The sequence below is a fragment of the Danio rerio genome, chromosome 17 (assembly GCF_052040795.2).
Source record: "Danio rerio strain M-AB ecotype USA chromosome 17, GRCz13ab, whole genome shotgun sequence".
Classification (NCBI taxonomy): Eukaryota; Metazoa; Chordata; class Actinopteri; order Cypriniformes; family Danionidae; genus Danio; species Danio rerio.
Window position 1 is genome coordinate 30,670,809 of NC_141037.1, and position 12,090 is coordinate 30,682,898.

The 12,090-nt window shown below is 37.9% G+C and overlaps 1 protein-coding gene across 1 annotated transcript in view; it reads right to left on the bottom strand.

Moving 5' to 3' along the window:
- The window catches only part of tecpr2 (tectonin beta-propeller repeat containing 2), a 32,779-nt gene extending 21,472 nt beyond the window's left edge, over positions 1-11,307 (bottom strand). Inside the window, 12 exon segments of the mRNA NM_001045179.3 lie at positions 1,031-1,211; positions 3,240-3,413; positions 3,730-3,913; positions 4,942-5,636; positions 7,344-7,808; positions 8,664-8,796; positions 8,896-9,202; positions 9,332-9,489; positions 9,690-9,821; positions 10,203-10,331; positions 10,419-10,675; positions 11,142-11,307. Of these exon segments, the coding sequence (NP_001038644.3) occupies positions 1,031-1,211; positions 3,240-3,413; positions 3,730-3,913; positions 4,942-5,636; positions 7,344-7,808; positions 8,664-8,796; positions 8,896-9,202; positions 9,332-9,489; positions 9,690-9,821; positions 10,203-10,331; positions 10,419-10,637 (2,777 nt within the window). The 5' untranslated portion in view covers positions 10,638-10,675; positions 11,142-11,307.
- Between the last annotated feature and the right edge of the window lie 783 nt (positions 11,308-12,090).

Consider the following 12,090-nt stretch of genomic DNA (forward strand, 5'->3'; position numbering starts at 1 on the left):
GTGGTTCTCAATTTGTAGATTGTGACCCAAAATGAGTTGATCTATAAACAAAACAATGCTATATGCAAACAATAAAATGCAACTACTGTAACTCTATATTTGTACATTGCTATAATAATAAGATAAATAGGCTTAATCAAACTCAAACAAATAGGTCAACAAGATGTAGTCATTCAATAATGATTAACAGATCTATTTAAAGTAACAGGCAAATGTCCTAAATTAAAACAAATGAAAAAGTGTCAACTTTGCTTTAAAACAAGACTGTTGAGTTTTTGAGAAACCTTTGAATAAATTACTCCAACTTGATAAGTTACTACTTGCATAAGTGATATCAAAAACTAAATTCACTTTAATTTACAATGTCCTGGGGACACGTTACATGTGGTAACAACAGTGAATTTTGCGCTAAAGTTTAGTTTAAATGCGCTAAACTAAAATGTAACCTCATTGTAAGTACATGTAATTCATTAATATTACATGTACAACTACAGGTATCCATGAGATACAAATTATAATGTATTTAGGAACATTATTGTCTACTTTTTCAAAAGCTGTTATGCTATCCAGCTATTTTAAGAGCTGATGCATACTTTGGTAACTTAAATGTGCAAAGCTTCAATTTGTATATGCCTTGATATCCCAAGCTGGTATTTGCTATCATATTTAACTAAGTCAAGTGAGCTTTACTGTCATTTAGCTGGATATGTAGACATACAGAGAAGCAGTGTAAAGTACATCCTCTATGCTACATTTATGAAAGCTGCATATACTTTACATATTGGATTATCATGATAATAAAGTTTTGAATTGTATGATAAAATACAGTAGAAACATAGTTTACTCCACAGTAATTTACACATTCAATGAAAAAGCTTGGCATTGCAAAATAAACTGGATAGAACCTTTATCCTGGATTAAATGGCAACCTGACTCCCATGTAAAATCTGGGTGCTGAATTAAACCTATTAGAGAATGGTTGCTTTACTTTTAGCAAGCTGCTAACAGAAAATGAGGCTGATAAACATACCTGACAGTGTCATACTTCCAGTGCTCCCCCTCTGCACAGTAGCTGTTGAGACCCTCTCTGTAAAACACACCCCTCTGCTCGCTCAGTGCCCACACCACACCGCCCCGAGCTGCCATCTGTGCCATGGGACACGGACAGTCCACCTTCACTGATCTCGCACATGGCCTGTCCGCACTCAGCCCTGAAGACACACATGCACAGTGCTAATCCAGCTGTTTTACACTTCTAGTAAAGGTTTCAATTCACAGTTAACCCAGAAACTGCCAATAGTGGGTTTATAATAATTAGTTTTTTATGTTTATCATGTATTTATTATAGTTTTAAGGATTTAGGTTAGAGGTGATACACTTTTAAAGGTGTCTTTTGTTGCACATAATTAATTTGTGTCTGTAGAACTCAATTATATACTATTTTTAAAGGCCATTTTATCATTTTTTCTCCTGCACTAAGCTTTAAATTTTCACTACAGCAGCACATGTATTCTGAAAGCTTAAACGGAGGTATAAGTTCATAACACAGTTTATATTTGATATATAATTTTTCCTTACCTTTGTGTACACTTTTTTCTAGTTCAGTCTTTTTGAATTACATCTCAAAACACCCTCTGTTAAAAACATTTGACTGTCAAAAAAAGAGCAAACAAGAATTTTGAACTTGATTTTATCTGGTGTTCATATTTTTGTGCTATAAATGTATGCAAATTGGTGTATATTTAATCAGATAATGTCTATTGTGCATATCTAACACTTTAGAAACAGCGTACTACAAAAAATTGTTTGCATTCAACATTTTATTGGGGATGTACAGTGACAATCATTAGTTGATTCATTTTCCTAATTCACCTGCATTGCCTTGCCTTAAAAGAGCTGCAGGTAACAGGTAAAGCGAGAATGAGTCTAGCCTATTATATTCTTCATTATTGCATAATGCAAAAGCAGTGTTTAGCCCAAAGTTGCATGCCACAGGGACAAAAGAATTTGTGACAAGGACACACCTACAATGATTATACCAAAAAATGGCATGTGATTTTACTTTTGCTTTTGTTATATTGGAAATATTTAAAGAAATACTTTTTCAAAAACGAAAGTGTAATTTAAATAATTTACACAATAAATTTTGGGAGGGTTCGTCCATTCAATTACACTGTTGTACTGAAGTCAGTTAAATTCAGTGTCCAGTAAATCTCCAAACTTTTTTCATCAAGTACCACCTCAGAAAAAATTTGTCTCTCCAAGTACCATTATAATGAGCAGTATTGAAATACAGTAGCGTAGTAAGCCCAGTAAAGCAGCTACAGTTCTGCACAGTTCAAAAACGTGGCAGATTAATTCAGATTATTAAGAACATTTATTATTGTCAGCCACTTTAAACATACTGAACGTTAACACGTGTACTGTGCTTATATGTAAAAAAACTAACTAAAAATGTCAACATTTAAATTAAAATGTGCTTAAGGTCAAAAGAAAAGTGCTATACTTAAATGTAAAGTATAAACATATATTAGCCAATTAATCCACACCTGAAAATGTTGCCAGGACCTCGTAAATATATAGGCTATGTGTCATATAATGAATATTATTATATGTCATATTCATATATAAATTATTTTTGATAAATTTTGAAATATACATAGCATGTACATATGACATATTTGATTCCTCCACAAGAAGGAAGTCCGCGTACCACAGTTTGAGAACCACTGCTGTAATAATTTTATTAGGGTTTGTAGTGCTTTTGCACATTGTTATTATTTCGACGTTTTGGCATAAAAAAACGTAAATAGCCTTTTAAGATTCATGGAAGAAATAAAATTTCAGAATGTTAGAAATAACATGGTTCTGGAACAATATATGTAAGTAGACAATGAGTTATCTTTTGAACAAACAGAATGAGGTTCTTTTCAAAGACATACAGCACCACACAGCGGTCAAACAGTGCAATAACAGGAAGCAGATTTCTCACTGTGGTCTGTGGTGATGTGTCATTTCTTTGAAGTAAATATACATTTTTACTTCAAATAAATATTTTCTAAATATACACAAATTTATGGTTAGCATCTGGTTCAGGTAATGTTAAGAGTTTTGAGATGGGGACTTTTTGTCCAACCAGTAGACTATCTTTGCATTTTTTTAATCTTTTACTCGATTACAATCTTTTCATGATTCTTAAATACATATTGCATTGCAATGTGAGGTTTTCTCTCTCATACCTGTCTGTATGTACAGGTCTCCATTAGTACGAATAATCCAGGCAGTGTCATCACCAAGTGCCACGAATGCGGTGTCATCCAGAGCTTTGTACCAGTGTCTCTTTCCCTTGATTGTCACTTTCCCACAAGCGTACGCAGTCATGGTCTTCTGCTCCACCTTCCACAACAATGAGCCTAAAAGCCCACCAAAGTCAGATCAAAATGGTACTTTTGTACTAAACAAAATTTAAGTAATAACTCAAATAAACATTAATGTTGCTGACTATGTTTGGTACCAACAGATTTGAAGAAAATCTCTTATGTTTATTCATTTGGACAAAAATATAGTAAGAATGTAAGATTTCAAAATATTATTGCAGAATGCAGACCTCGCTGACTGCTTTGTATTGTTTGTTAGTACAATTTGGGACAATGCTGTAAACTGCTTAGTAGAGGACACCGTGTACTAATAATTGATATGTTTATTTAACATCAAGTGTTTGCCCTTTACCTGATGGAGACAGAGCAACCTGATGGACATTCTCCTCAAATTTCTGCCAGTTCAAGCCACCGTTAGAAAGACCACTACAGAAAAGGCCTCCTTTAAAGTCCAGACACCAGATGTACCTATCAGTCACCACTAGACTGAAGATGCCACAGCCAGGCCCACTATAACCCATCCAACTTTCAGCCAACTGCAAACCAAGGAAAAAATAAATACTTCATATCTGTAAATGTAAAATAAGTATATACACATATTATTTCCCAACAATTAAACATGATCTGTTTTCATTTCCTGCAAATAAATGCTCTAAACAATAACACATCTACTTTTCTAAGCTATATAAGGTTATTCTCATAAAGACTGTCAACAACATATACACTACCATTCAAACTACCATTTTGGGGTTGGCCAAGTTTTTTAAATATTTTATTTATAAAGCTGCAATGTGTGCATATACCTTATGCATATGTCTGTCTGCATACTGCAAGACGAGGGCGCAAGAAGAAGGGGCGTAACTTGTATTAAGTTAAAGGCGTAACTTGCAGTTATTGAGATCCCATTGAACCATGTGAGATGTCACAACGAGATGTTCTTGGCAAGATGGCGGAAATACTTACCTGAGAGCATATTAATCAAATGTTTCATGAGTTTTCTTCAAAATTATCCACAACCAATTCATTTGATGTATGATTATATACATTCATTTACTATGATGGTTAGGGTTTAGGTGTGGATTAGGTGTAGCCGTTAATAACTGATGTACAGCGCCATCTTGCTGACAACATAGTTTTGACATGCTCCTACACCTCTAACATACTACAAGCCCCTAAGGCCCCTTCATGCTACGCCTGTCTTGCAGTCTGCAGCCAAACCCTACTGACATATACTGCCAATGCATTTCAGGCCTTTTCCAATCGCAGCCCGTTAGTCTGTCTTCAACTTCATTTCCGATCTAGCTACTGGTCCTGTCATAATAAAAGCAAAATCACTAAAAATAAATATTTAAAAAAGGTTATAGTAGCACCATTTAAATATGGCACCTGAAGTAATTCAGTAGAAAATTTAGCTCCATCATCATTCTGTTATTGTTTTTACCCTCATTTTCATGATTACATATGAAATCTCTTTTAAAACTCTTTTAACAGTAGTGTATATTACACAGCCTTATAAATTGTAAAGGTAACCAAGTAGGTCTCTTAATTGGATATGCTCTCTGACCTGGTCAGCTTTGAGGAGCTGTGTCTCTTCATCCTCCTTCTGCTCAGCAGATGAGCTCTGCAAGCTCAGAGCATTCAGTCCATCCCCAAGACTTGCACTGGATGGAACTCCATGAGCATAGATGTCCTCCTCGTCACTAGATGGCGATGGCTCAGGCTCAGGGGAGTAACCCAGCGGCCTAATGGGATCATAAGACAAGTCCAAATTAAAGTCCTCATGTAAACTCTGCTTAAAATGTTCCTCTGAATCCTCCAGGACATCTTTGTGCTCCTTCACATATTCCTTCATGATGTCCTGCTCGTCAGATGCCTGCATGTACGAGAAGGTACATTCCAGCAGCATGTCTACATCAGGTGTAGCTGCGATTTGCTCATTTTCAGCAAACACATTTTCACTGTACACCTGACACTCCATGTCTAGTGTCAGAGACGCGGGGCAAGGTGGTGAGGTCTGTGCTGCTTGGTTAACCGCAACCAGACATGGCTCTTGGTTCAGCAAGGGCTCTGATGGGCTCTGAATGGGAAAGGCATCTGAACTGTGGTATTCTCCATCCAGGTCAAGGCTGCTGCAAAGGAGGCTGGTGTGATCAGAAGGTGGTTCACTCATGGGTGTGTTCAGAACGTCACTGCCTGCACCGTCCTGGCTGAAAATGCTCTCCGACCAACTGCTGCGCTCGTTCATGCGATTCCCACTCTCTACAGTTACACAAAAACATGGAGAACATCAGTGGATTGATATAATCAAATTTATACACCACATCATTTGATATTACTGAGGCTCTTACTAGAGGTCACTTGCAATAAAATAAAACCCATACTGATTTTTATTTTGTTTGTGTCCATTACTGGAGAAGCTGAGAAAAGTGTGATGATATTATACAGTACAAATGTAGATGCAAAATCACTGGTGACTCTGTGTCTTTTTAAACTCATAAAACTTTACAGTGTGCAGAACGAGACAACAAGTTGTTCAATCTTAAAATAATGTCTCTAAAATAGTTGTAGAACAACTCTTGAATAGATGAAATCTACTGCTCTTGTTCTTGTCCCGCTGTTGTCTAAATTCAAGCTTGCAACTTTAGGTATTCAGGCTGCACCACTCACCCCCTGCCAGTGGAACCATCCAGAGCAGGGGTGTCCAAACTCAATCCTGGAGGGCAAAGTGTCCTGCAAAGTTTAGCTCCAACCCCAATCAGACACACCTGGGCTAGAGAATCAAGCTCTAAAGCTGTGGTCACCCACTTTTCTTGCCATTGATTTCCATTCATACGGGCGTGAATGCATCAGACCGGAAACGCAAGCTTGTGCGACAAGTTTCACAGTTAGCTACATTGCAAGGTTCAGGCTAGGTGAACTCGGACCTGCGAAATCGCATCATTTGACTGCGTAAGACCAATCGAAGATCAAAACATGAACTCTCTGGACAGAAATTTAAAATATAAACAAATCGCTTCCTTTTTAAATGTCTAATTATCTTGTTTAATCCCGTTTCTTTTCACAGCGCCGTACGACAGAATTTCGCAAGCTCAAACTCTAGTGTGACCGCAGCTTTACTAAGTTTTCTAGAAACATCCTTGCAGATGTGTTGAGACAAGTTGGAGCTAAAATCTGCAGGACATCAGCCCTCCAGGACCGAGTTTGGACACCCCTGATCTAGACATATATAGAAATGCCTATTAGTGGAACAGCGCAATCTGCTTTATAACATACATCACATATTTTAATCATAGCCTAGATGGAGTTAGCCAATAGCTAAATCAAAATCAACACCTTGGCAGAGCCAGCAAAGAAACCAACGACAAAGATAGGGGGATCGGACACGAGCCCGACCAAGAATCAATATCAGTCAGGCGTATATTGTGTCTACTTCAGGTCTGAACGGTTAACATTATTCTGATTAAAAGGCTCAGTTACTTTATATCCTTATAAACGTATACATTATGTTTACAGGCTACTTCACCTGGTTCATGGACATGGTTTCCAAACAGGGTTTCTGCATTCACCAGATCCATAAGCTTATTGAGAACAAATTCTTATGTATTGTGCTACCTATTGGGAAGCTTAAACAACTACAAATTCACAACACTGATATCAGGCAATTAGCAGGCTTTTCAACCACATTGGACACAGTACCCACTCACTTTCTCACTGTAATCGCAATTTCAAACTGATAACACTGACCAGACTGCGGACCAGATCCTATTACTTGCACTCCCGGCAAACAAGTTAGTTATTGCAGCCTCATGATCAACACATCATCTCATTTATAGACCATATTGACATAATTTTCCATACTGGGCAAGTGCCAATGATTACATTTAGGAAAGGCATTATAGAATGATTGTTCATTAATGTTACTATTCTTTCTGCGAAATCTGCTTTTGTCTGATCTCAACTGCTTACCTTGTCGTCTCCTCTTGCCTTTCTTTTTCAGCTTGATGGCCTTGACCACAAGCTCCTGCTGGAAGTCTTCCTGGGTGATGGTGCTATATCTGCTGGAGGAGAGCTCTGAAGCAGAGGCCTCAGTGGTGGTGAACATGCCCTGCGCACTGTCCCATGAAGTGATAGAGCTGCTGCGGCTGCGGGACTCTACTGTACCTAGACTGGCCCGCTGCTGCTCCAAGTCCTCTGCCACTTCCAGAGCCTCAACCGCATGACTGAACTCCTCAAGATGCTGCTCTTCCTGCACCTCCTCTGACTCCTCTACCCCATCATGCACCTCTTCTGAGCTGGGACTGGCCTGAGTGTCCTGCTCCGTGATGATAGGCATAGTTCTGATTGGTTGAGCGGTTTCCACAGCCCCATTAGGAGGCAGCAAAATCGTGGGAGGGGAAAGAGGAGATGTAAAACGGTAGGAGTGGTCTAATACTGAGGAGGAAAAGAAAAGATAGTTATGACACAGTGGCTCTTAACTGTCAAGTAATATTTAAATATGCTTTTCAAACAAAATTTGAACATAAGAGGTTTGTTGACACTATTGGTATTAATAGAATTCCTTAATGGATTCATTCTACAATTCATTAATGGAGTCATTTACAATTAATTTAAACTTGAAAGCATATTTCTGTAAAAATCCAGCTTGGTTGCTGATACTATTCAGTACTTTATGCCATCTTGAACATAAATCAATTAATGTCACCTACATTTTGGGGCCATCAATGGCAGATTTTAGATTTTAATTTAACAGCACAACATTTTATTTGCATTAATTATGAACAAATGTTGCTTTCACTACACTACTAGCAAGACATTTAATATTATTCAAGTGGAAAAGAGTAGACCCTCCAACACACACTGGCTGGATAAATGAAGTGATGCCTTACATTCAATTGGAAAAGATTAAATACATGACTCGAGGCTCGAAATGCAAGTTCCTAGACAAATGGTCCCCCTTTATTAAACACTTTGAAGAACTCCCTGGCCTTTAGAATACATTTATTTTATTTATTTATTTATGTTCTGTTATTTAAAAAAATGGCAAAAACATACTGACTTTTGAGCAGTAGTTTACCTGGTAAGAAAATAAATGTCAACTTTTCTTGTAATCCAGAAAGCTTGTTGTTGAATCAACAACAATATATTGTTGTTTAATATTGCTGATTAAAAACACTGCAGTTATTAACGTGCCAAGGGCAAAAGTGCCTTTTCCTTAATATCAGAGTAGTGCTGATAGAACGAAGTGAATGACAAAACTGCCATTATGGCATCAGAACTGCAACTCACAGTTGGAAACCAATCCCTCAGGGCAATTTGAGATCCTCAAAATGTCCCGGTCTCCTTTCAGAATGAAAATTTCATTCTCAGTGCATGACACAGACACTATATCTCCGCTGCTTTCCAGTCCTCCAATGATGACCTTAGTAAGCAAACAAAACGACAGCCCAAATCATTCTATATTCCATTATCAACATTTCAATTATGCAAATAAAATAAATCCAAAAGTGTCCATTCACACCTGATTGGTGCAGTCCACAACATAAACACTATATTCGTTCCAGCTGAGGACCCAGCCCTCCTTCAGGAAGCAGCTGATCATTCCCAACTGTCTTTCTGAAGGTCTGTATCCACCAGTGGGACCTGAGCGTGGGAACAGCTCAAAGTGAGGTACATCTTGATTAAAAAGGGGCTTTAAGACATGAGTCTCCCCGACACGTCCTCGCACATCTGTCCTCCACAGACGTAACCCCGGCCTGGCTGCATAAACCACCAGATCACTCTGCTTGCACAGAGCTGGCTGGAAGCAGGCTCCAAACTTGCCATTGCTATAAAAAGGAAGACATATCAAAAATAGAGCTAAAACTCAGTAGTTCAACCCTGACAATAATAGATCTCTGTAAAATCTTCAGATGCTGAAGATTTTACAGCATCTTCATCAACTGAAGATGCTGTACCTTTTACGTGGTTTACTGCCCAGCTGCTGATGCGACTGCTCTTGTGTGTAGAAAAGCATTGAGCGTTGATAGGATGAAACCAGAAGTACCTTCTGACTATATTCTAACTGTACTATTGCTGTAGGCTCTTCAAAGAGGACCACTGGATTACAGACTCCCTAAAGAAACAATGTACACACATATTCAGAGATTCAGTCATAATACAGTAACTCAAAGTTGTTAACATGACCTCATAATCCTGTCTTAAATCTTTCTAACTCCATCCAAGGTCAAAAATACTTTTATCCTAAAATGTAATGCATCATTGCCTTTCGCGGTGCCTGAAACAGTTCCAATCAATTTCTTATTAAAGGCTTACTTGGTCCAGGTCCACAGCAGAGTACACCACCTTCCCTTTATCATCACCAGAGAAGAGTTTCATGCCATTAGCACTCCACGCTAATGCAGTAATTGTGCTTTTGTGCAAACCCACCACATCAAACCTTCTCAGCTGCAACAACACAACATAATCACATTATCAACTCGACAAGTCTATCAATGCTTTTCCTCAACAGACCTTAAATAAAGTTATGCAATAATATACAGAATAATAATACTGATGCTGCATATATATTTTATATTATTGATATGTATAATAAATAATAATCATATGAGAGTTTTTTAAAACCCCCAGTTTTGGAGTTAGGGAAAAATCCAGTATTAATTGAATTAAATAAAAATATAGAAGTATATGATGTAAAAATTAATAAATAGAGTACCATAATAAGTAAAAAAAAAAAAAAAAGGAATTCAATAGAAATAAAATATTAAATCAGCTATTTAGTTAATGAAAGTCTTAATTGAAAACTGTAATGAGAGATGAAACCTGTACCTGTTTATTTCTTCCAGGCAATGGTGACACAAGCTGAAAGAAAGCAACCCGGCCTGATGCTGTCCCAACAGCCACAAGATCATCAAAACAACTCAGCAACTTCACAGCAGTTATAGCCTCACATTTGCCCTATTAAAGAACATTATAAAGAAGTATTGCACAAAATCACAAGATCAACAGTGTGTGCAGAAATGAGGAAGCGGAAAGCAGACTTACCTCTAAATTGTATTTGTTCATCTGACTTACTCTTCTGCAGTAGAGGTACAGCATGCCGATGCTGCTGCCAATGGCTATATAATCACTGTTGCTGTCCAGTGCAGTCAAGTAGACCAGCACTGAACGGAAACCTTTCTGGACCTTAGCAGGGATGGCATTGAGAAGATAGTAGAGCGGGCAGAACTCCCTCAAGGGCAGCGCTGCTGGATTGGTGGCCATGATCACCCGTGGATCTGTGCTCCCACTGCTGCGCAAATCTCTACATAAAAATTATCAGAATACAAGATTATTTAACGATTATCCTCTGTTGATCATAATAAAAGAGGTTGCTGTGTTTTATTGCTTATTTCAATCATGTGGACAGTCAGAAACAAAGCTAGTTATTGATCTTTCCAACGTCACATGTCCAAACATCTGTTTAGTGAACTAAATAGTGAACACACCCACAAGTCAATATTAATAACATTAACCACGCCTCAGATACAACACAACAGAGCATATTCCCATATTTTTCAACATTCATCGTGCTAAACACGGTAATGCAGGACAGTACGCTTTCAACCGGTATATTTGCGGGTTGGAATAAATAACAAAGGCTATAACACAACAACTATCGTATACAGATAGCTGTACTGACCGATGGGTAACGTTGGGTTTTCTAGTTAGCACAATCTACGCTACAATTTACGCTAGCTTTTCAGTTTTTGTTGCAGTAAAACTTACCAGCGGGAAACGTTCACATTGATTCTGAAGCCTACAGGGTTTTATAGTTAATAAAAAGGCTATCTGTTGACATTTTTGCTGCTTCCGCTGACAGACAGCTCTCTTGTTGACAGGCTCGTGTGTTTTCTTCGCTCTGTTTGGGTTGAAACAGAAACGTGACGCCAGCGACACCTGCAGGAGCGAAGCCACTTTATCAGGTACACCTTGCTAGTATCGTTTAAATATTATTCCTTCTACATAGTGCTTTACTTCATCATTAAACCGATAGACAAGGTGCTGCAAATATTTATTATAGGCTTTGATCAATATTGACATATTCCGCAGATTTGTTGGCTGTAGCTACATCCAAGGGGTGACTGTGGTTAAGCACAGTGAACTCATTAAAGGATAGTTCACCCAAAAATGAAAATTTACTCATTATTTACTCACTCTCAAGTAGTTATAAACCTTTATGAGTTTCTTTATTCTGTTGAACATAGGACAATTTTTGAAGTAGACGAATAACCATTGACTTCCATAGTAGGCTAGGCAAAACAGTCAATGTGTTTAGAGCTTTCTTTGAAATGTCTTCTTTTGTGTTCAACAGAAGAAAGAAACCCAGACAGATTTGAAACAAGTGGAGGATGAGTAAGTGATGACAGAATTTTCATTTTTAACTATTCGTTTAATGACGGGTTTAAGAAACCAGTCATAGTCGATTTGAGCTTTGTGACATGGCACATTAATCTGCTATAATTAGTTGTGTTAAGACGAGCACACACAAGCCATCATTAAGAGATGGACATGGTCAGCAATAATACTCAATCAGGATCTGGTGTTTAAACAATGCTCAATAGAGGCCACTGTGATAAAGAGGCCAAAGTGAGCAAGAAAAATACCCTTCTGACATTCATCTTACAGTTGATACAGTAGGGTGGCTTCATGCTTCAGTGTTGTCCAAATTCTGACC